This window comes from Haliotis rufescens, unplaced genomic scaffold (genome assembly GCF_023055435.1).
Source record: "Haliotis rufescens isolate VD_foot unplaced genomic scaffold, xgHalRufe1.0.p SCAF_5, whole genome shotgun sequence".
Taxonomy (NCBI): Eukaryota; Metazoa; Mollusca; class Gastropoda; order Lepetellida; family Haliotidae; genus Haliotis; species Haliotis rufescens.
In genome coordinates, this window is record NW_025964223.1 from 31098521 (window position 1) to 31125176 (window position 26656).

At 39.1% G+C, this 26656-nt stretch overlaps 1 protein-coding gene across 1 annotated transcript; it reads right to left on the bottom strand.

The window, feature by feature from the left end:
• Positions 1–207: 207 nt before the first annotated feature.
• On the bottom strand, positions 208–26202 carry LOC124118344 (protein dissatisfaction-like). Its single transcript, XM_046480436.2, has 6 exons — positions 26113–26202; positions 8374–8454; positions 7970–8131; positions 7411–7799; positions 1499–1730; positions 208–1010 (listed from the first exon to the last, which is right to left on the bottom strand). Exons 1-6 carry the CDS (start codon positions 26138–26140, stop codon positions 763–765), a joined length of 1140 nt encoding a protein of 379 aa, XP_046336392.2. The 5' UTR covers positions 26141–26202; the 3' UTR covers positions 208–762.
• Between the last annotated feature and the right edge of the window lie 454 nt (positions 26203–26656).

A 26656-nucleotide genomic window follows, 5' to 3' on the forward strand; every position in this document is an offset into this window, starting at 1 on the left:
GTTCTATGACGTTTCCATGTTTGTAAAAGTGGGTCAGCGACATTTGTGTTGATTGCAGTAAATTTTTCAAAATCGACATTGTTGTTTCTTTTTATTTGATAACAAATTCCATCCATTTTAGCTATAATAACGGTAACGCTATTTTTCAGGGCATTATCATTTGCAGGAGCCCTCGGTCTTTTCAACTGCCCTCCTTCGTCGGGCAGTTAATGGAAGACCTCGGGCTTCTGCAAATGGTAATGCCCTGAAAAATGGCGTTACCCTTATATTACTATATACAATATGTGAAGTGACTCTTGCTCTAGAACTTGTTTATTTACTAAGCTAACTTTAACATGATATTTAATACTAGCCGAGGCAAATTACACAAGGATGAAATATGCAAAATTATGTATATTCAGGATCGTAGTTACTGTCACAAATGATCTTTGTTGAAGAACAGTACCATTCCTTATTTCCTTACCTATGTTACTACCAATGCAGTTTGTCAGATCCGTGTTCGTGTCTCCTCGGAACAGATAGGGTTTATGGCAATATGCAACTGTCCCTGTTGGTGGTGCTAAAAAACTATGCCAACAAAAGTTTGACTTCGCGTGGAAGCTAACGGGTAACATACAAGTCATGTGACACTTGATCATTTGTACCACAAGTCAGTTGCTTTCAATCAGTGCATAAACTGTGATTATATGATACTGTTTTTTACAGAATATATGCAAACAAGGCCTTGCAATATAACTTCTCAATGAAAAGCCACACGACCCTCTACACGACCTCACCATGTAGGATGTTTCCCACAAGCTTCTCGATACTGATATTGCCAACGATGCCCCGGAAGAAGACTGTTTCTAGCGTCATGTTACTGACACCCTGTAACCTTGACAAAAGCATAAGTAGACGGCCGAATCTGACGACCTGTCTCGGGTAGTTGAGTTGGGCATGGTCCGACAACATGAGCTGGGCCTGATCTTGTAGCGCCTCCACCGACTTACTGTCCGTCAAAGCAGGGGCGTCTGGGAGAGGAAAAAAATCACATTCGTATTGCACAATATGAGCTACATAGTCAGAATATATGAAATATAACAAATATTTCTAACAACAATAACAATTCCAATACTGTTTCGCATTACTCCCTACAGAACAAAGGCGGTCGGGTAGCCTAGTGGTTAAAGCGTGCGCTCGTCACGCCGAAGACCCGGGTTCGATTCCCGACATGGGTACAATGTGTGAAGCCCATTTCTGGTGTCCCCCGCCGTGATATTGCTGGAATATTGCTAAAAGCGGCGTAAAACCATACTCACTCACTACAGAACAACAATTCATCTCAAATGAGAGAATATTATTCTGTCCTTAACATCGAAATGTACAGTATGTTGTTAAAACCATGAACCTATTCAGATCATCGATGAATGACCTCGTGAAATATTGAAGCATCTTTTCGCCACAAATACTACATCCTGTATGCCTTAATCAGATGGTTAATGCACAAGGTAGACCTTACCTGATTTGAACAGAGCGATGGCTTTAAGACACGTGAACTCAGTGGAGTCGAGATTCATCTCCCGAAACTTCCCAACTGTCTCATTTAGTCTATCCATCTCATTGTTCGTACATGGGTCTTCAGCCTCCAATCGGGGTCTACACACCATCTTGTTCACTGTATCCACCGGCAGTCCCCATTGTACAATTCCCAAAAGAAACAATTCCTTCCAGCAAGCTGTTAGCAACGATGTCTGAAAATAGATCCAGATCTTTTCATCTGCTCCCCTTCTGAAGACACTAGGCCACGAAGTACTTTAATCGTTAAGATATCTCATGCATGTTTCCTTCCACACATTGGCGAGAAACTACGCCATTAAACTATAAGTTTGCATGGTTATCCTTTGTACTTCTAAACAGTCAAATAAGCCATGTTCATTTTTTCATAATAAACGTAAAAACTAGCACGTTTTGTAGACATGGTTAGCTGTTGAAGAACAAAAGGACAAAACGTAGACAGAAGACCATCAAACGAAGTCTGGTTAGGTAAAATTCGACATGATCTCCAAATGAATACTGATTAATATAAAACGTCAATGTAAGAGAATAACTTAATTATCCGCCAAAACAGATTCCATTTGGCCTCAACGGCAAAATAGCTATGAAGATTACATGAATGGATCACTGAAAATCAGCGATGACGCCGGCCACACTTTTTCTAAGGTGAAGCATCAGAGATAAAGAATGCAATACATACATTTAACCCTGCCATCGTGGGACATAAATGGTTCACCAAGTCACGAAAATTGAAATCAAGTGTTTGATGCAAGTTATTGTAGGTGGCGCAACTGGCAGGGGCATGATTGAACTACAAGTGAAAAAACCCCAGTAGTCCACAGCAGCGAGTGGAGCTGTCCAGAATGGTGTTGTACTGGTATTAGAGTTATCTGCCTTTGTTGGGTGGATAAACATGACGGGTGTCTAGAACATTGATCGTTCTGGACAGTGACAATATTCTGAATCTTTCATGAGTGCAATAACATTGATTTTAGGGGCTTATACTTCTTACTGATAACACTTATTTGACCAATTGTTTTGCCTTGTTGATTGTAAACCTAAACATGTGTGATTACATTTAATTTATTAATTGTTTATTGAACATCTGTAGTCATTTACTGACTTCATAATTTTGTTCTGTGCAACCCGATTTCTGGGTTAACTTCTGCATTTTATTTTGAACATCACCTCATGACAGAAATTGGGGTCATGTCCAGGATCTGACTTAAGTTTGCTGAAAGTTTAATATTTGTAAAGAAAATTCTTCAGTGCTATATGTGCCAGTGATCACTTAAACCGACTAACTTTCTGGTTACCTTAAGCCAAGTATTACATATTACAGCAGAGAAATCAAGAAACTTTTTGATGAACATTTAATTAGGAAGGAAGGAAATCAGAAAATTTTAAACTGAAGCAGCTTGGCATGGAATTGAAATTGTAAGAATAGGAATTTAAAAAGGAAAAATAAAGTGAGTAGAGAGAATTTCAAAACTAAAGAGAAAGATAAGAGAGTTAATTCAGATTGAGGCATCCAACAGGGCATCCAGATGTGTCTTCTTCTAATTACGATGTGATATTAAAGGGTATTGAGGTAATTACTAGTGCGCCTCTCCATTTTGTTGATCTGAAGTCAGGTATGGGGTCGGGTTTGGTGAACGTGGGTGTCAAGAAACCCCCAGGCGCTGACTTGCTAGTTGGTAATGATATGGCAGGGTCAAAAGTGTTGCCTGATCCATGTATTAGCACTGAACCAAGAACTTGAGAGAACTCTTAATCATTTCAGGGAGATATTCCAGCCAGAACATAAGATACATGCTATCTGCATAACTGGCACCACTGAGTTGTGTACTGATAAAGTTGTCTCCCCTGAGCTTGATGGCTGACATAATGTAGCTTTGTGCAGAGAACTGACAATTCAATTCAATTGTTATTGACAAGTTTGAGTGCTAACAATTTTCAAGGACGACTCTAAGTAGTTGGAATGATAAAACGAAAGCACAGTTATGCTGTAATGACAGCATTAAGAGCTCTGAAATAGATGAACTATTGATAGTCACAAGTGCATGCCTTTTATGCCCGATCTTTGGTTTTGAGTTGATGGTTTGTTTACCTTGTGGTGACAGGAGACCACTGACACCGCGGCGCTCTTTGATATATATATATATATATATATATATATATATATATATATATATATATATATATATATATATATACTCACACGCAAAAGAAACGCAAGTCGAGTATGCAGTATACAAGTTATTTATTTTCAACAGTAAAGACAAGACATACTAATAGGGCAAGATTGACAACAAATTGACTGAAGACAGTTGAATGGCAGATGACATAATTGTTTTTTTCAAATGTTAAGGTCTTACACAGTTTCGGGTCAATACCCATATGTCAGTCAATACCTTGTGTGACCACCATTAGCATTGATCACTGCCACACATCTCCTGTACATTGAGTGGATCAGACGATTTGTGATGGCCCTAGGGATCCTCCTGCACACATCCAGAGCAGCTGTGCGTAGTTCATCGGCAGTTGTAGGGACTGGGCGCACATTGTGCAGACGCTATTAAACCTCATCCCACAAGTGTTCGATGGGGTTCAGATCAGGGCTGAGGGCTGGCCACGGTAGAACACGGGTGTTGTGTTGTTGCAGAAAGGCCATGGTAGCTCTGGCAACATGGAGACGAGCGTTGTCCTGCTGGAAAATGTGTTGTTGATGTTGTGCAAAAAATGGAACAACGTGTGGTCTGATCACTTGGTCGATATGCCGCTGAGCAGTGACACCGTGTCCCCGACCTTGACCAACATTCAGAAAGCACATGGGTCCAAGTCTTGCATAAAGTCCAATCCCTGCCTATATCATGACGCAAGGTCCACCCCATGGATCCCTTTCCACAACGTTTCTGTCAGCGAAACGATCACCTCGACGCCGCCAAATTCTGACTCTTCCGTCTGCATGGGAGACACAAAAGCGACTTTCATCAGAGAAGATGACACACCTCCACTCACGATGACGCCAACAGTGATGACCCTGTGCCCACTGAAGTCGTGCTTGTCGATGCCGTGGTTGGAGAACAGGACGACGTGCTGGTCGGCGACATCTGTGGTTGTTGGAATGGAGACGTCGGATCACAGTGTCCCGGCTAATGTGTCGATTATGTGTTCCTATGGTCTGTCGAGCACTTTCACTTGCAGTTAGGAACTGATGTCGCTGGTGTTGACGGGTTATCTGCCGATCTTTAACATAACTATTTCTTCCTTTGAACAAATGCTATAATCGTATGGTTTTGAACTTGACGAAATCGTACTTTTTTAGAATAAGTATTAAAATTTAGATGATGCATTAAAACTGTATCCACACAGTTTAAACGAATGTGTTTCATGGTAAACTGGCTTCGACAAGGAATACACATGGCAACATCTTAAATATAAAAGGAAAGCATGGATGAAAGTGTGAATGTCCTATACGCCATCGGACCTCCTCCGTGGTCTAGTGGTAGAGCGTCCGCCTGGAGAGCCGAAGGTCGTGGGCTCGATTCCCGGCCGCGTCACAACAAAATACGTTAAAAGTTGGTACTTGTTATTACCCTGCCTTGCGCTCGGCATTAAGGGGCTAAAACAAGGACTGGTCGGCTCAGGGTCAGTATACTGTGTCTGATTGGGGTACTCATGTTAAACTGCGGCATGGCATCTTAGTGGGCTAGCACTATAAAATCGGCAATAGTTCAGATGGGTACAAGTATACACTAAGACACGCAGGCATGAACGTCGCTATTCAAGTGCAATAATCTTGCAATTGGATGCGAAGATAAAACACCATTTTACTTCATGATAATGATCGGCTGCAGCTTGTTAGTGGTTTGTTGATTCCAATTTGACTGCCGGTGTCACGAAATATATTCGCCCCCAGAATAAAATCCACCCCCCGGCGAATTTATACCGGTACAGTTCCGCCCCTCTCGAAATAAACTCTCCCCCACCCTACGAAATAAAATCTCCCCCCAGAATAATTCCTCCCCCGGTAAAGGTTTATTAGGGATGCCCAAAACGTTAATTAATGAAAGACGAGTAGTCAAAACACTGTCATTTCCTGCCCAGGACATCACACTCCTACACGCTAAGGTCGGTGAGAAACATTCTCATCAAACAAAACACACAGTCAAGACTGTAGATTCCCGTCGTCTAGCTACAAATCCTGTGATGTATTAAAGGTTGAAGAATTTTGAACTGAACTGAAAATTTTGGAATTGGATACAGTGATAAAGTCTTATATCAATATGTAGACTCATAAATATTGGTTTTATGTTTTAACGGAGATATGATATTTTCTTATGAAATATCGCGTATTTGTGTAATTTGCATGCTTTACCATTCATTGTACCATTCTAAACCATGTGAATGTTGTAATATCAGTCAATCGGGTGGGAAAACAGCCAAATCCTCGCTGTATAAAAGAATATGTCAATCCTTTTGCAAGTTGAAAAGACCTCTGATACTTTATGGATACTTTATGACAGTTTATGGAGTCAAAATCAAGGCTGATTATTCGTGAACTTAATGCTTCGTACTATAGGCCTGTGGCCTCTTCAGTGCTGAATAAAGATTGAAAATACATCAGTCAATCAAAGATGATGGTAACTTTATACATCAGAGTTCTTGAGAATTAGTTCATGTTTTGTTCTTAGACTAACATTTCAACCATCGATTGTGTTCACATGTAGACTCAAACTGGTATATTAAAAAAATGTATACAGACAACAACAACTGTATTAGAAACAACAAACTCTGTAGAGACTCTTGTCTCCGATCCTTTGTTTGGTATGATTATGTCTTATAATTATTTTAGGATGGAAGGTACAGTTACCAAATAAAATATGCTGAAATATCAATTCATTATGACCATATTTCATAATCTATTTTTTTTAAAGTAACCCTCCTTACATTAGAGATAACTATAAAAAGAATATAGTACTTAAAGACATTGCAACAAACCGAATAATCAGGGGGGAGACTTTATACTGAGGGGGGCGCGAGTTTTTATTTCAGAACAGATTCTCCGGGGGAGAATCTGTACCGGTATAAAAACATCGGGGGGAGAATTTGTACCGGGGAGAGTTTATAACGGGACACCGGCATTAATTACATATTGCCGAACAATAGTCTAAAAGTGCTAAGTGTTTGGTACTCTATGCTCAATAGCCCTTTCATCCAAGACGATGTGACGAAAATGCAGAAATCGAATTGTCACCATTATTTGATCCCAAATTGCAAATGGCAAACAACATAAACCTTGCACAGGCACATATTTCCCAGCTGTCGTGTGGAATAGTTTGAAAAATATAATTTGTTTCAGAAAACAGTGAAAAAAGTCGAATTTGGCCTCAGGTGCTTCCTATTCCATTCGAGCCATGTGTATAGCTGGATGGGTGAGCCAGTTTGACACTATTACCTCCTGAAGGTTCCCGTGGATTTGGTCGAGCCCCACACTGAAACACATGTTACCTGTGGTGTCTCCTCGGGCAAAGTGACCTTGTTCGAAATATTTCTCTGTTCACCCAGCAGTGAATGTGTGAACGCCTCATGAAACAATTTGGGTCTGGCATTGAGAAATTGCATCAGTGGCATATCAGAAATGACCATTATTATGTTTTATTATCATTTAGAAATAAACAATTGTATGTCTAAAACCAGTGACCGAGATGATATTCTGTCTGTTACCGAGACACACAGCGATGAAAACTGAAGCAATCTTGGGAAAGTAGCCCTAATGCTATCATACATGCTGAAAGACTTTGTACTATTCGTAGAGGGATGCAGAGAGATGTTACGATGTCGTGGTCTATTAGAGTTAGGGCGAAAGCTCACCTGGTCATTGTCGGAGAGTACGAGAAAAGCTGGAATCTGTTTGACCCAGCTGATTATGGTGAAAAGAAGTCGTGCCATAACCTCCTGCCATACATCATGTTGTAAGGTCATCATTGATGTCATCAGCGGAGGTGATGTGAACGCTGAAGGGGCGTGTAAGCGCATCATTTCGGGCGGAAGTTCACCAGCGTATCCCATTACAACCATGGGGTGGTCAGGTCGGATACGGAACTTATGGAATGAGTCCACATCAAACTTGACGGCCGCAGACGCGTTCGTATTTGAGAGACTCAGATCTATAGGCCGGTCTTGAGAATGACTGTGGAGGGATACACACATTTCCGGGGACTTCATCTTGGGTTTCCTCGGGCCACGTTCATGCTGGACCGCTGTCCAAAACAACATACCTTCACTTCAGTATAATGGCTGTTACTAAATATGTGTAAAGATAAGCAAATACCTTAAATTACTAAATTACTGTTCTATATATGTGTTACGGATGATTTGTTCACAAAAGACACTAGTTACATGATATAGGTAATGGATGATTTCATCCTACCGTCTTTGTTCATGTCTGAATCAAAACACTTGTTTAGCCTGCATGCTCTGCACTGGTTGCGGTGTGTCTTGTCTATGGGGCACAGGCCCTTCATCTCGCCCTGTGCCTTGCAGGTGTACACGCGGTTCTTGTGTATACTGCGTTTGAAGAAACCGGAGCAGCCTGCAATAGTTCAAAGCTCAAAATGGCTGATACGCATGTGAGGCTTGTTCATCATCTATGTAGCATATGTACAGGACAGTATTCGACACGCATTATTGTTCTGAATGCATAGACACGGTACTGTAGCATTTAGATTTTGTAGTTCTTATCAAACCTTTACATAAATTTTGCAGATATTTAACAATAAAACAACATACATTTTTCAATGTTGATCAACTGATGTACCATGTAAATATGCATACCGTCACAGCTGTAGATGCCGTAGTGTTTGCCGGAGCTGCGGTCGCCACACACACGACATGGGATGTCGAGCAATCGGTCGCCTTGGACAAAGGAAACATACTAAAATCACATGATACATTTTCGAACACAGAAAATAGACTCTCGAGACACAAAAGGGTACAATATGAGACCATTATAGAAATTCTATAACAAGCTAAAGATTGTGCAAGCGATATGTATTCAAGAGAGAGTTGTTTTAACATGATAGGAACCAGATGCCACTCCATCACAGCAGATTCTTTTAATGAACAGTCACATACAGACACATGAGGCAACAGGTGTAACATATCACTTTCAAAACACCTGTCCAACAAGGGTATACCAAGACACCAAACACCAGATAAACAACAAGTATGGCCATCTCGCGCATCTTGCAAGCCAAAACACGCCGCCGCACCGATGACGTCAAACGTCGCGTGACGTTAGCAAGAATATTTTTCTGTTCGTCCAGAAGAGACTGTTTCCCTGGCCGTTGATTGATGGTTCTGTTATTGCAGAAATGACAGCATCAAGGGACGCAAAACTTCATGTTGGTACCTCTGTGCATTCAGGTTGCCGTTAATGATGACACGCCTTGTTTTCAAGTCCCTCCTCCACAGACCACGACGCCACCTCTCCATACGGTTGGACTCGCTTGACATCGGCAAGTGCCTGGTCCATCGCATTCTCTTATGTCGGTGTTGACACATTAACGTCACGCAAGGGTAGGGTCGTCGTGCTCTGATTCCATGTTTACTTATGTCAAGATCACAAGGTGTTTATATAATTATGTTAAAGTCACAAGTTTTAGTGTGAGATGAGCTTGGTGTATGGTCTTGTTATGTGGTAAGCTGAGTTCTTAGTGATTGTCTATGGATTCATTGGATTACGTAAGCGGGCAGAGTTATGTTTTTAGGCAAAGGTTGAGATTTCAGAGCAAGCTATATCAGCTTGTTGCCACATATATATAACTGAGAAATGGGACAGTCAGTGCAGATTCACGGCTAAGCTCCTTGGGGTATGGAATTTCAGTGTGGGGTTGTCTGGACTGTGACTTTCGTGTCGTTAGCGTGAGTATTTATGTACCGTATTTATGTATAGCACCATGTATACTGACTATGTCTAGGTCATCAAACTATATGCTGTTGTTGTTTAACGCCGCGCTCACCAATACTACAGCTATATGACGCTGGTCTGTAAATAGTCGAGTCTGGACAAGACAATCCAGTGAAAGACATCATGAGCATCGATCCACGCAATTGGGATATGATGACATGCATCAACCAAGTCAGCGAGCCTGACCACCCAATCCCAATTTTAACGCTGATCTTCACGGGGTCAAAGTGTATTCAATGTTTTGGATTTTTATTATTGAGTAACATCTAACATATTGTAAGATTGTTATAAGGACAATGGAGCTCTCAGTTATTAAGTGTCTGGGCCGGGAGTGATCCCCAGTCAATTGGCCATGGAAGGACAGTGAAAGAGCCAGGAAGAAGCTGCAGATACTGGATCCTGGCTTGTGTGTTTGTCCCAGTACGGTATCCCCGTCAGTCATCGATGTTATGGGCCAAGTGTGTTTCCTGTCCATAACTGACTGTGAACCTGAACTGAACTATCAGACTCTTATTTGCGTGTATGCTATGTCTATCGGATGTATTGGATAACGACAGGTTGTATGTACTTTTTGTTGTGATGTATAGTATTTGATGTGACATGTGTTTGATAGTCGTGTATTGAGAGGGGTGAGTTAGTTGGTATTGTACATAGTCAGGGTGAGGTGTGAAGGTCTCTTCATTACACGTTGAGTGAGTAAGAGTGAAGTATGATACAGGTGAGTGATTGGTATGAAATCAAGGGCATGTGTGTGTGTGAGGGTAACTTGTAAATGTATCTGGGGAATACACTTCTGTCTGTCTAAAGATACGATATCCATGTGCCGTTGCCGTTGTGGGAAGGAAGCGGTTGCGAAGATGAAGAACTCGCGAGTGCCGGTCTTCTATGGGCGTGGTCAAACGTGCTCTTCCACTCCTTGGGCTGTTAATGATCGTCCCTGTCTGCTGATGACGCCGCATTCGCCTCACAATACGGGCACAACCGAACGTTCTGGCAATGCGGTCTTACGTTGCCCTCGGCTGTACCATGGCATAGGTCTGTGTACTGTCGGTTTCTGTGTTCTTAACGTTGGGTTTCAGCAGGTTTTGACAGCGGTTTTGCACGTGCATTTCGTTCTATGGGCGTAGTTTTCGTAGTCGGTTTTCATGTCATGCACTATTTCTTATGAAACTTACCACACTTACCGGTTTTCGTCATCAGACACATTTGGATGTGTTTGGGGATATGTTTCACCACCATTTCACTTCCATTATACAAATTATAATACATTTTGAATAAAATGTCCTTTGTATCGTTTCTTTGGTCGTCAGTTTATCATCAAATATTTAAAAAAAAATCTGATGGAATACGGCCTGTATTTTTTCATAAACTATGTGTATTCTATTCATTATGTCTGTGTGGGAAAAACTATACCCCTTTCGGTGGAAATTAGTTCATGTCATGCATTTGTACAAATAGCTTGATTATGACAAAATCGTTAATTAGTTGTGTTTGAAAAAATGTTTGAACAATTAGTTTTGAGGCAATAATCTAATAATTTTCATGAAATAGTTTCTTTTTAAAAGTATCAATCTTGTTTCAGACCAGGATATTCTGCGGTCAATCAGTAATTAGAATCATATCAAATTGTATGTGTAGCCCTAGACTCAAGCCTTATAGGTATATGGCATTCTGTGATGTTTTAAAGGCATTCAGTAGATTGTGGTATAAGGGTTCTCATTTACAAATGGATAGAATATTGTGTTAAAGGTGATATGTTTTAATCGGTAAAACGTTGCAGAAGTAAAAGAAAACAAAGAGTATTCTCAAATGACTCTGTCGGATGGAATCAATTTAACGACGGACTGCAAACCTTAATATAAGGACAGTTTTTGTACGTTGTGCATGTACAGAATATTGCATCATCAGTGTCTAAATAGGGCTTTATGCTAATGTCATTGTGCATCAAAACAGCTTAAAGATTTAGAAGACAAAACAATACCGATCTACAAATTGTCAATAAATCGACCAAAGACTTACTTGTAACATCCAACCAAAGGAAAACGGAAATAATACTTTTCCGATTTAAGAGCAACATTGATGACCTGTTACAACTGTTTGGAAATCCCTAGTTTCACTAATCGTCAACCCATCAGCACTTAGGATTAAACATTCACCGACAACTGTAGACAGACGGCTCACATAAATAACATAGACAGACCGTTACCATCACGGCGCAAATTCAAATTCATTTTAGACAGACGGAAACCCAATTTATCTACACCCTATTCATGAGACCCCACTTGACAGAAAAACTTAGTGTCAAATTGGACAGTCATGTTTGGAACAAAGAGTATTACCACACCAAATGCACAACTCGTCCAGTTCGTTCAATCATCATACCATAAACGTCCAGTGCCAATAAGATCAACCCCTATAACATAGACATTACGTTTACAAATGATCACATTTAATAAGGAAAATTGGAATGAACGTTACCACACCAGATTAAGAAATTCAGGACTTCGATCTATTGAGCATACATGTAAAAAAAAATGCTCTCTGTCTTTGCGGCGGATTTTGCGAGAATTCCTATCATTACCGATTAGAATGTCCACAAATTAGATAAATACGGAAGAAAATGTTAAATAACATTCAACGTTTCAAAGACTGCATAAGTTAACAAAAATGGATTATGTCCATCACCTGACACAGCAGCTGTCAGACGTTAAAATATGCACCACTTGTTAATTGAACACAAAAGTAATTCTTTTCACTGAAATGCACTGTCATTTATACATCAGCACTGCAATCATTGTTTTCAATATCAGTGTAAGGAGAAGGTCCAATAAGTCAACCGTGTGTCTTGGTCCTCCCATACCAAATATTCTCTTGAATAAACTATGTTGCAATTCAAAGGATATGATAGGATTCTTATAATCGTTACATTCTCAACAAAAAGCAAACATGACAAATACATACCTTAAAGATACATATTATAATAAATACATATTGTAGTAGCTGGTGCTGAACTTCTGTTAGTTTTTCAAACAGAAATATTAGTTCAGAAGGTTGATACTAAGTGGAATATATCAAGGATTGGCGGGATATTTTCGACACTCGCAGTCGGCGTGCTGAAGGAAAACATTCATAACAGTAATCAATATGACTGATGCACATCAATTTACGGGTTTTTTGTAATGATTTGGTGGACATGGTGGTGGCCGAGATAAGATCGATTACCAGTTTGTTCGTTTGCATAACTGACATTTTTATATTCAAGTTATGTTTTGAAAATATAGATTTCAGTACCAAAGGTTGAAGGTTATAATGCTATGTGTGAAAATCTAATAATACAATTTTAGATAACCACAATGAAGTCTGTTAGTTTATAATCAATGTTAATGCCCAAGCATTTCGTTAACAATTTCAATTTCTTCCTTATCCGATCAGATAATCCGATGCTATTTTTTAATAATGAAAATCAGTATCACTAGTTCTTATAAGTTCATTTCACCATACGACTTGCAATCTGATTTCTCTAATTCTGAGCCCCTTAAAGGACCAGGATAGGTGTGCAAAAAGAAATGACCAGCTCCATTAACAAGAACAATATGTGACCTGTTGACAAGAAACAAGCCTAACCATATAATGACATTCAAGTTGACTCCCATATTATTACTGAGGATCAAGCTTAGCGGGCCCTGCATGGCTGACTGCCAAACGCAAGGTAGGAAACAGATGACAGTAACATCATGGTGCTGCAATTTGTGTAACAATAAACGTGAAAGGCGTTAACCTAAGAACGATATGTAACCTCATAGTTGTTTCATTCTCACCAAAACTAATATTAATACACACACTTGTGACACATGAAAAACGACATCGATTATGAAGCAGGGTATTATAAAAAGTAACGCTATAAAAGCAAATAATAAAAATTAATGCCATGGCAAGAAAATGAAAGTAATTATCATTAAAAGTTCACGATGGTGGAATTTCAAAAATCAAATCAAGGTAAAAACGTTCGTCCTCAAGTCCCACAAATGTATCAAATGTCATTACATTTGAAGTGAAAAGAATGAATAATAGCTGAATAGATAGGTCTTCAAAATGGCTGCCGGATTCGAACCTCTTGAACAAATGTGGTGTCATATTTCGTAAGGACAAGCATGTGAAGTTTCAGCTTCATTGGTTAAGTGCTTTCTGATGAGATGATTTTTACTTGAAAACAGCATATTGTTAGGAAAGAAATTATCCCGTTTATAATATGTTTCTTCAAAATGAAATGGCATTTGACAGATTTGAATGACGATCTGTTTCCCCAATTATAGGATTTTGGCATAACACGTAAGCAGCGGAAAATCATGTACAAAGCTGTAGCCCAGTATTAGTTATAAAGGACGTCGCTCCAACAACGTCAAGGTGACAATCTCACTTTGGGGTATGGACCCTTCCTTTACAGTGAGTTGGGTTTAACGCCGCTTTTAACAGTATTCCAGTCATATCACGGCGTGTCAGCTTAATGTGGGAGGTAAGCCCGAAGTGATGCAGGTCTCAGACGTTTACCACTTCGGTGAAACCCACGAGCACGGGTATGGTGCTGAAAAACCTAGAAACATAATCGGGGCGAGGGTGTGTGTGTGTGTGCGTGCGTGCGTGTGTGTGTGTGTGTGTGTGTGTGTGTGTGTGTGTGTGTGTGTGTGTGTGTGTGTGTGTGTGTGTGTGTGTGTGTGTGTGTGTGTGTGTGTGTGTGTGTGTGGAGATCTGACTTGGTTGTGGATTAGGGAAATTTGACAGCAAATCGCAACATGAAGCAAATTCTTCAACCTTACCTTCTTCCAACCATTGACCGCCAGAGGGAGCTGTTTCAACAGGACAACGCTCCACTGCACACAGCTCGTGTCACGGTAGACTACCTGCATAATGCCAACATCCACACCTGCCCTGGCCGTCAAGATCTCAACCCAATCGAACACATCTGGGATGAACTCGATCGAGGTGTACGTCAACGTCAGAACACGCCGCAGACACTCCCACAACTAGCCAACGCGTTACAAGCAGAATGGCGCAGAATTCCGCAGGACAGAATTCGAACACTTATCCAGCCAGTGCCGAGGAGATGCAGAGTCGTGATTGCTGCCCGGGGCGGTCATGAGATACTGAGTTCAGCGCCACCTTGTGGCCTTATGTGACATGACAATGAAATGTTGTCAATGCCTTTGTACAACGACAAAATGTGTCTATCGAGATCCAAAATTTCATATTTGTATCTATGATATTACATTAAATATAGCCACTTTATTAGGTACAATAAATTTACTAAAAATCTGCCTGTGCGTTTCATTTTTGTGTGATCTGTTTTATTGGTGTTCATTAGCGTAGAAAGCTACAGCTTTGGTGATCTAAGAAAGTTTACATTTTGGTCTAAAACTTCCTCGTTATACCAGATCGGCTTAGTCTGATTGCAAACCCGTGGACTACTTTTTCTTCGGGACTAGTCATATAATTATAGGAGGGTGGGGAGGGGGTTGATTGGTCTTAGGACTGTGATATAATTTGCTGACCCCCCATTTCATTTAACATTTGTTTCATGGCCCCTGGAAACACTTGTTACCTATTTTTTCACGACCCCCTTCCCTATAATAAATGACTTAAATAATGTTCAAATTTATTACATTAAAATTTGAAAATATATATCCGTGCCAAATTTTCATGTCACCCTCCCAATATGTTTGGTTGTGATAGAACTTGACGACGCTCCCCCACCCCCTTTTTCCGCTGTGTCATTAATCTTGCCCCGTTCCCCTCCCTGTGGTAAATGACCAGTCCCTAATGTAAACATATAATTCGTTCATAACTTGTTTTGTATTTTTCAAATCGTATCCATAGCACTACATGAAACCAAGCATTTCCAAGCTTTTAAAAGTTATGTGAAGAAAATATGGTTCAGTCACAAACAACGTTCCCGTCATCCAAAGCGTCGATGACACTTGTAAGCCACTGACTTCAAAATGTTGTTCCTCAGTATCACTGCTTACATCTGAATATTAGATTTCAAAGAATGGTCAAACCAAAATGAAATGAAAACAGTTAACAAAGCGCGATTAACAGATGTGTCGACTTACACAAAATTAAACAAAACGTGTCTTAATTGGGATTGACTTAGCAATAAGGCATGACAATAAAATAGCATAATGGTGAAATATCTACGCCGACGGGGTACGATGACACGCAATCAACCATGTCACCAAGCCTGACCAGCCGATACATTTCGTCGCCTCTTACCTGCTGTGGAACAACCAGGAATCCTCACGGAAAAATCCATGACGAGGTGAGAATGATTTCTATTAGTTTGTCCTTGTCGTGAGTTCGATTTCCGTGTTTATTATCATGTCATTAATATGCAAAAACGATCTTTTCTGAGTGTGTAACATAACTTAACTGAATTATTACTTTGTGTGTTCTGACATTATGTTCATTTCGATAGCTTGACGACATGGGCCATAAGGAGGAAGAAGGTTACCTAACACTGTTGAAGGTAATTGTACACTGAATTTCATAACCCCAATTACTATGTATATGCTTCATTGTATGTTTGTACTATTGATGTTGAAGAGGTCGAACACTACAAATATTTTTTTTTTTCAAATCTCTATCTTTATGATACATGTACATGAAAGGGTGCGATATCAGACACTTTAATACTTGTTTCACCCTTAAACGTATTTGCTTACCATGTTCATGCCTCGAATATAGGTTTTCCGGTTATATATTGTTTGCCTTTTTGAAGGCTGATCATAAATCCTCGATTATATTTTGTATAAAACACGTTTTTCATCATTCTTTCAAATGTCTTTGTAGGGGCTTTTGTTCTAACATTTACGGTTGGATAAGCTTCAGGAGCCTAACGTTAATCCTCATATATACAGAAGTAAAGTTTTGAAAGGGCTCAGAATGTTTTTAAGTTACTTCTTTTGTTGCGTTTCCATGGCGGCAAGTCGGATTCATGTGGAAATGAAGGTTGGAGTATAATTCATAAGCTGTTAAATGGTAATTTTGAAACTTTGTGTGCACATCAGGCAAGAGCCGAACTGATATCCTTTGCCTTTCAGGAATTTAAGAAACAAATCGTTGTTTGCGTTTGAAAGGCAACACGTTGGAGACATGAACAAACTAGGATATGCTCCATATCCGGAGCTTACATCATGAGCCGTTCAATATTACTCAAGAGCTGAACTGGTACCATTTGCTATTCATGATAAGTATCAATTTGTATTTCTTTTGTCCAAGATAAAATAATGGGCTTCAGTAGACTTAGTAAGGGTTCTCTTCCGGAAGATATCTCATACATTGTTCAGTATGTTTGATAAAACTTTGCATACACATTAGGCAACTGCTAAACCGGTGGCGTTTATAATTCAGGATTCAATTTATTTTAAGATTGTGCTCTCTGGCATACACTGCAACTGAGGAATAATTTTTGACCAGTGCCAAATTAATAAACATTTCAGTATTTCTCTAAGAAATGTAAGATCAGTAATTGTATAAGATTGTTTCTTTTGAAGTTTTGTTACATAAGTATACATAACTTTCAAAAACTGTATTCATTAAGAATCTATATTGCTATATGGCGGTTATTGCACTGCACCTTATTTGTTATGGGTTTGAGAAAATTAGATGGGGGCATGGGCCATGGGGATGAGTAATCGCTGGAAAGATGTAACCAAAGTTTAAAAAACCCACTTTGTCCCACATGTGTATGATGATATGCGTACATACAAAATACTAAAATAAATATAATGTTTCAACATTCCTAACTGTAAATTATTACACCCAAACATGTCTATGTTATTCGGCAACAATCATTACAGGGAGTCACGTCCATCGATCGCGCTCTTCGCCTGGAGGCGAAGGGCAGGGAACCAGTCTAGCTCCATCCGACCTATTTCCCCATGCAGCATTTCGGAGACACGCATACAACATAATGCTATGCGGGAAACGTTGACCCATGTCCGTGTAGCGAGGCGTGCCTGTCGAGAGGGAACAGGCATATATCTTATCGCTATGCGGGAAACGTTGACCCATGTCCGTGTAGCGAGGCGTGCCTGTCGAGAGGGTACAGGCATATATCTTATCGCTATGCGGGAAACGTTGACCCATGTCCGTGTAGCGAGGCGTGCCTGTCGAGAGGGTACAGGCATATATCTTATCGCTATGCGGGAAACGTTGACCCATGTCCGTGTAGCGAGGCGTGCCTGTCGAGAGGGAACAGGCATATATCTTATCGCTATGCGGGAAACGTTGACCCATGTCCGTGTAGCGAGGCGTGCCTGTCGAGAGGGAACAGGCATATATCTTATCGCTATGCGGGAAACGTTGACCCATGTCCGTGTAGCGAGGCGTGCCTGTCGTAAGGGAACAGGCATATATCTTATCGCTATGCGGGAAACGTTGACCCATGTCCGTGTAGCGAGGCGTGCCTGTCGAGAGGGAACAGGCATATATCTTATCGCTATGCGGGAAACGTTGACCCATGTCCGTGTAGCGAGGCGTGCCTGTCGTAAGGGAACAGGCATATATCTTATCGCTATGCGGGAAACGGTGACTTAGTTCCCGTGAAGCGACATATGACTACTTTTGGACATAATTGACGTGTCAGGCTTCTGGAGTAAACATATAACCATTAGGGGGGGGGGGGGGGGAATTCGCATAGAGAAGTATGTTACATGGTTGAATATAACAAACGCAATTACAACGTTTCGGGTTTTAATTTTAACAATATCTACATGTTTCCATGTGCAGATATACATCAATATAAAATAGTATTACAACATTGTAGCTATTACTTTGAAAAGATTAATTATGAAAACATATTAATAACTTTACATCTGAAGATATATCAATGTAAATAAGTATCATGTTTATATAATTACCACTATGACTGTGTCAACGTAATACCCTATGTTTCTTAAAAACAATAACAAATGTTTGAGGAAGTCATTGTAGTGAAAATATATTACTAGTTTTGTTTTTAAAATACGTTTGCTTTCTACTTTTATATTACATAAAAAGGAAATGTGCCACATTCTCATTCCTGATTCTGAAGATACCACATGCAAATGATACTTGGTTTTATCTCTGGGTTACACATGTGCGCTTTTTGACGGTTTAGGTACAATCATCAATAAGTAGGTATGCTACAAAATTTCTGTGCGCCGTGTTGATCCTCTGGATCAAAGTTGTCTTGTAAGAATATATATCAAACTAGTAAAGTGCCTATTACCGGTTTGGAATTTGACAAAATCACTTCACTTTCACCTTCCATCGATTTAGACGGCATCTTACAGGAACGTCATGTCTTATCTTAAGCTAATTGAGATTACAGTGTAGTCCAGAATGAAGGGACTGTGATGATTTCTTCACCATCTTCCAAACATCATAATTATGCCGATGCCAGGATGCGGCTAAACTTGAGGATCTGAGTCACTATTCTCCTCTTGATACTTTATTCGTTTTGTGTTTATATATTCGTTGTTAACTTCAATATTTATCGGTATATTTCATATGCACAATCACACAACTTGTGACGAAAGTAATAATATGGCATCACTGAGTTGAACTTAACTTTGCTGTATCGGAGATTGTTTTATAGTTTATTCTTTTTGTTTTGGGTGATATGCTGCTTATCCCTGTGCTTCGACAGATGCATCTATGCATATATCTAAAACACCATGATACACGTCTAATAGTTAGTTTTGTTTGGTTCCTAACGATTAAGACAACGTGCATACAGACATAGTGTAGGAAACGACACTGATGGGACAATCGCGTATAGCCCAGGAAATAAATAAATAAATAAATAAATAAATAGTCCTTGGACATTGTTTTCTAGTCCTGGGGTGCAATGTAGTAGGAATGTGGCATCTATTACACAGTCACACGTTAAAATATCAATAATGACCTACCGACATCAGCAATACATGTTTCTGTGTAATGTTCAACTTAATTACATAAATCTAATACATCTACTCATGTGTGGAATGCATGTAGCTACATGAAAGAATATTAGCATAAACATTTTAGTTCCCTGATGATTAAGCATACAATACAATACATTGAATACCAGCCATAAAAGACACATTTACACTCATCTTAATTGACGGATACAATAACAATATTTACAATTAAGTACAGGTACCATTCCCTATGGTTAGTTAAACATTTACTGACGTTTATTCTTGAAAAAGTTGAATATCGTATGTTTTATTTATTTACTTATTTTATAGAGTTTTAGTTAATATTACATGTTGTAATCATTGCTTTGAGAAAACACGAATCATTTAACTATTGAAAATAGTACCTACTGTTTATGACCACCATTGTTCAGATAAAAAATGCTGACAATTAAATGTTAGAGAAATGATTTGGGTATTTCGGTTGCGTCAATCATTTTACGTAGTGTTTCACATCAGTAAGTCTGATACTGCCGGCAAAGAACTCCACTGACTAATTGGAAGCTAAACACGGCCTATTGGGGAAGCACTTGAGCATCATGGCTTGCCGTACTCTCGTATTGAGCAGCGGCCAATACTGTATGGAATCATCGAGCGCACGGTTGGATAAATGCATCGCTTTCGCGATGAGAAGGCCGCACACTGAAGTCAATGGATGGTCCTTTTATAACAAATACTCAAATATCAATTTTTCATACGTTTCCATTTTTCGTTGGCTACAACAGCCGGTGAGGCCAGCAAAGTTTCCCAAGACTTCAAAGGCCGAGAGACGAAGAATTAAAAGCATCTTCGTAAGCTTTTTTCGGGAGAAGATTCATTTCATTATCGTCCTATAAGAGAATCGATCTGTGAGTGACAAGTATGGCACTGCGATGATCACAAGTGACAGAACGATCGTCCGGCTAGGGGTCGGAAAGGGGGCCTGGGGGAGGGGAAAAAGAGATGGGGAGTGGGGACAATCATGGATCTCCTGTTGTGGAATGCTATTGTCCACCGGCACAAATTAAGGTCGAAAAACGGACCTGTCCTCGTTTGAAGGACTATCGGAGGAAAACTGATGACTTCTCGTGAGACTTCTCGTTGCCTGAAGAGTGATACTCTGATGTTGGTCGATGCTGGAGGTCTACACCCAGTAGAAACAGCCTCACTCCCCCAGAGAAAAATTCGATCACGTCTAGCTTTGTCCCAACTTCTAAAGTTCAACCTTGGTATTCACACACTCGCCTGTCCATATCTCTTATAACACAAATTGACGACCAAATAATAACAAAATTCATGTGTGCATACCAGACAGCTTCCCCGTTTTGCACAAGGCATGCAACTTCAAATACTGGCGATTATCCAGGAACTTTACTAAATCAGAGGAATCCCTTTTGTCAGTGGCATGTGAATAACAGTCAAACGTAAATTTGGTCTAGGCGCTGCATATTTCTTTGCAGAAAATTCGTTTCGTATTATTCTTGAGAGAATTAAGGTACATAAGATTTTCTCTACTTACTGGGCAATAAAAGATGTTTGTTTGTAATGTTGTTTGTTTGCAATATTCCAGCTATATGACGGCGATCTGTAAATAATCGAGTCTTGACCAGACAATCCAGCGACTGACATCAGGAGTATTGATCTACGCATTTGGGATATAACATTCATCAAGTCACCGAGCCTGACCGACCGATCCCGTTAGTCGCCACTTACGCGATGAAAGATGAGGAAGGATGTCGAACACAAAGAAGTTCACCTATCCAATTTAAAAATAATATGGACACAAATGGGTCTTTGTCATCTTTACGAATTATATCGTAATATCATATATCACTGCTACTGCCTGCTAATAAACACGCACAGCACGATATTATTAGTATTTAGAAAACGTTGCATCAAAACCATGGAACAACAGAACTGTCATCTGTATAGATTGATTATCAACATTTTAATGCGATAGGAAATAACCAAGATATTATGTAGACCGCATGCTTCATATGAGAAGACTCGAAAAAGATATGTTATTAACGGTCTATGTACGTGTAAACGACATCCGCATACAAAAGCCGTGTCAACGTTTGAAGGCAAATATAGGGTTATTGACGGGTTCTCTTGGACTGCTTCACAAGCTGGCTTAATGGCTGGCAGCTTGCCTGGGATACCCACACCTGAGGAAATGTCGATCGTTTCGAATTGTTAACTTTCCTCTTACCCGTCGATCTCGATGTTAATTACAATGCGACTAATAAGTCACATTCATTGATTCCTATCTTACGGGCTTCTATGAAAGCACTTAGAAAAGAGGAGGATTCGCCATACCTGCTTTCTCAGAAGCTAACGATTGGAGCGTGACTCATGATCATGCGTGTTTGATGGTTGGAAAGGTCTACCTGCTCTCAATTAACGTGCACGTTTGATTCCAATATGGTAATTAGCCAAATGAGCCGTGTTGATAGGGGTTGATAAAGCATCTCAGCTGACGAGGATCACATGCGTTAATGATGCGGACAATCGCGCGTAAATTGTTAAATAAACACTGCTCATATATATATTATTGAACACACAACTACAGGACATATTTTTGTACGTGTACATTAGAGTTACACTAACATTCTATAAACACCGAATTATCATTCGAAAGCTGGGTTTAGAGATAGCATAAAAATATCAATTATGACCAGAGTGAGTGAGTGATTGATTATTCCTTAACACCGCATCAGCTATTCGCGTCGAGAACTATTTGTAAACAAACACCATAAAAGTAACTTTGAAATCATCAAAGTTTAAGTTAAAAATAACATTCAAGGGCAAAATACAGATTGGTCAAATTAGGATCTATAAATTGTCACAGATACTGATTTTCTTTAAATATGCCAAAATCGTGCTATTAGAAACTGTTCCAAAAAGTTAAGATTAGGCACGAACATCAGCATAAAAACACGGCCCGGCATGCGCAAAATCTGCACATTCAAGCAAACCCCGACTACGACAATGGAAACAAAAAGGGGGATCCTCTACCTTCGTCAGGTCCAAAGCGGCATTGCTGCAACACAATCCCCCTACCCAACCTGTGTCCCGATGAAACGAAGACTACAGTTATGCCAAGAAGTCTGTGCAAACTTAGGGAATTCTCTTGTTGCTATGGTAGCTGAATAATGAAAATGAAATAATATTTGAAGGTGATTTCATTGCTCAGCGAGTGTTATGTGTCTGTAAGTTCTGTGATTTCACTGCTTAGTGATTGTCTTGTTGATGCAGATGCGCTCAATTGTACTTCCAATTGCAATCTATAGAAAGTGGGAGTCCCAAACGCAGCAAAATAATTTTTTCTTCAAGAACAAATCCATTAGTAACACATCTTTTGGACAGTAAGAGCTAAACGTGCCAATACCAACAGGGTAACATGTACTTGTTTTCTCAACACGTATCATGCGATCGTTGACATTATTAATCTCGAGGGTCACTTCATTTTGCAAGTTTAGATATATTAGGTGTATCTGTGACAAAATCGCAATATATCTCTTCCAATCAATTCTATTGATGAATTCACTCGCCTTAGCGTATGATAACATAATAGTTTGGATTTTGTAGAAATTGCAACAGTCAAAATATAATGATATAGGAAAATAAGTTTAACTGTCAATATGTTTGAGATAGCGTGCATACAAATTCAACGCATATCAGAATCAAATGTAGAGATGTGTTTGTGTAGATGTAATGTGTTTGTCTACCATATTTGGTAGACAAGACTGTTATCGAGTATTAAATTATTTTACTCCTTACTTGTCCCAATAATTTTGAACAAGGAGAATTTGAATTCAATACTTACTTATTATATCTGTAAACTATAAACTATTTCCATAAAAGAGAGAAAAACATATTTTACTTTTATTTACCAAATGGCAGAATTTTATAACATTATTAGTTCTGCTTATTTTGGGAATGAATATACCGATCACATTATTGGAAAAGCAGAAATGTTTGTTAGTTTTAATTAACATGCAATCCGTATCGCACTGTTGCATAACTTAGAACTTTTAGTCATGTCAAGAAATGTCTAATTTCACAGACTGACGGACATATACAAATATGTAAAGTGTATAGAATGCCATTATGAAATAAGACCACTATCGTTTTAAAAATTGTTTTGCAAGGTTTGATATCAGTTCTTGTGTTCACTTTGAATTGTGTATGGATTTTTTCTTTCAGGAAGTGTAAGCTACAACTGATTACCCGCCAATATGTCATCCTTCCGTATGTGTTGATACTGTGCTAATTCCAAAGGATGGCAGTATATAGACGCAGCTGAACAATTAAATGTTTCAGTTGTAGAAAAGGCGTGTCGAAATATTTTTAATTGGGTTCATTATTTAAGTTTATTGTGTGGTTAAAATTTAATTAATTAATCATGGTGAACATGTTTAAAAAAAAATTATATGCTGAATTTATAAGCTTTAGCAACAAACAGCACTGTTATACAAATGAAATGTAAAGACTGATTTAAAATTGAGTTCATGAAGGAATGGATGAATGGATGAAACAAGGTATAAATTAATAACTTGACGATATTTATCATTGTAGAAGAAGCAGAGTACCATATGAGAAAGCTGGAAGTGATATGCATATCGTAGCAATAGTGAGGTTATTGATCTTTAATAGTAGCCAATGTTAGGTAAGCTAAATATTGTTTCAACTCCTTGTTGTTTCATAGTTTTCCTGAGATTGTTATATGAATTTGGTCTGTATCAACAGTTATGCATCTTTTGATCTGACCAACCGCAGGATAACTACCTGTCATCTTCAATAAAACAATTCAGACACATTTTTGTATCCACGTCCCGCGTCCACGTCGGAAGACATTATTCCAATGACGTTTTATCATCGTGTATTCATCTTTCTAAAAGCGCTTTTATGTTTGAAGATGTTTCATCGACCGGAATGGGAGGAAACAATGCCTGTGAGAGGCAAGGATGTTTTAAAACCAACTTAACTACAGTATAAGGACTTATTGAGCGGGCGCAACAATACAAGTTAGTGTCCTCTTTGTCCTTCACTTTAAACAGAAGCTTTCTCTTTTAGTGGCATTTAGGTTTGTTGGGTTGAAGTGAAGTTGTGATGGCGTTCTTAACAGTACCTTCTGATCTGTGTAGGGCCCTCATGGCCGTGTGTAGCATGTACTGGAACATGCCTTTCTGACCTGTGCAGTCGATTGTCTAACGAACCAATTAATTGAGAACACATGAGAGAAACACCCTGGCGACGGACGCATTTACCTTTATTAACAACATAAATTCTTTTAGAAAACTCTCAGAAAATTCGTCAATCCCTTTAAATACTTGATATGTTGATTGATGCTCTTGTCGTTTACAAGACGGTCACTCGTCACATACCCGTTACGGAAAACGTTTTATAAATACAAACAGAAGAGGTTTCCGTTTGAATAAATGTGAACATGGACCAGACATGTTAAAATTAATGAACAAAAGAGATTCACACATAACCTACCATAGGACCCGACAACTTAATTAAGTCCTATTCAGCCTCCCAATGAATTAATCACACTTTCAGCTGTGGGTTTACACTATATACAAATCTCAAACTTTAAATATACTTGAAAAATGTCCATTGTGTTCACTATTTAGTAGAAATGGAGTGAGCGAATTGAAATATACCGGCAGTACTTCAGCCACATAGTGGCTAGTTACACATTAATAACAAATACATTTAGATTATATAAAACTAGTGGACAGTAAAACAAATAGATAATCACAGATTTGTATTTAAGACTAGTAAATGACCATACAACGATAAGGTAATAGGTAAAAAAACAATATAAAAAACGGGCTACAGATCACCAGCTGCAGAAATTAGGTCATCATACTGAGGACCATGAAGACTTAATTTAACTGCATGGTACCCAAGCATGATGCCTACAGATAAAAGAGTAGAGTTTGGTATATTAACATTTACCCCCCCCCCCCCCCCCCGGGCAACAATACGCTACTTTAAACCCATTAAGGATAAAGCTATTAAATTAAAAATAACACCACCAAAATTGTAACTGAGTACACAACTTAAAATACGGTTTATCAAATAGCCCAATTGATTTTAAAAAATCTGTAAATAAGTACTGACATTAGGAAAAAAGTCCATGGGAGACGATGGTTTGAAATATTTATTTCTTGTGATGGAAAAATCAACTAGCGTTTTTGTGTTAGAAAGAATTAGTTTCTGTCTTCCTTTCAAGACATTCGCCCTTTTTCTCTGAGAGGAGCCAAACAGTTCCGAAGAACTCACATCAACCGAGCTTATTCAATGAAGGATTTTGTCACGGATACAGTTTGTTTCAGAATCCCAGCATATACACCGCAATCCACATCCACTCCACACACAAAATATCAATTGTTCGCCCCCTTACTATAATAAGTTTCCACGCTACTAATAATTTAGAAATATTACACTTACAAATCAGATGACAACAACGTTAACTTAAATGTGTCTCTATATTCTTTCTTTATAAAAATATATATAAATAATTAAGAAAACTGAGCTCTTCTTTCTTTCATAAATCAACTACAAATACATTAAATACATTTATAGTGAAAAAGTGCATATGAAGTTTTTACTCACTTTTAGTTGGTGGCCGTGTAGAAGACATGTTAGAAAGTTATGCCAGTCAAGATCGAGGCGTGACTATCCAGGGGTACTGCGCGTGCGTGATGACGGGGAGAATGTGAAAGGACAACAGAGACATCGCTTATTTCAATCCTCCTGGCTTTAAATTGTTGAGAACGAGCCAGGTGTGGGAGCATCCCATGAACACCGATGAAATGTGCGTCTAGATGTATCGATTATCGCAGATCAATACCGTGTTATGCACAGGCAAATATAACTTTTAAGAAAGGTCACGCCATAAAATGCTTTGCCTAGTTATTCAAGTGTCGGCGGATTATCAATTTTCATCTTTTTATACAATGGGGTGGTATTTTGCCATCGGGGGAACATGCCTCCCCTAAAACGAAAATTGGTTTTTAATTTATTGATGTCTTGAGTCGCTTCTTTGTCTTGTAAGGCAAATTGCTCTCTTTTAATTATTGGTAGAAGGGTTATCGCGATGAGCCTCATCTGCACAGCAGGATCAGCAAAAACACTAACTTCTCACTAATCATAATTG

What these genes read in the sequence shown, in the direction of transcription:
- LOC124118344 (XM_046480436.2), bottom strand. Translation starts at nt 26,140, where the DNA reads ATGTCTTCTACACGGCCACCAACTAAAA. An exon ending in CGGCATCTACAGCTGTGACG is followed by an intron (nt 8,132 to 8,373) that starts GTATGCATATTT and finishes GAACTATTGCAG; the next exon opens with GCTGCTCCGGTTTCTTCAAA. An exon ending in TACTCTCCGACAATGACCAG is followed by an intron (nt 1,731 to 7,410) that starts GTGAGCTTTCGC and finishes ATCTATTTTCAG; the next exon opens with ACATCGTTGCTAACAGCTTG.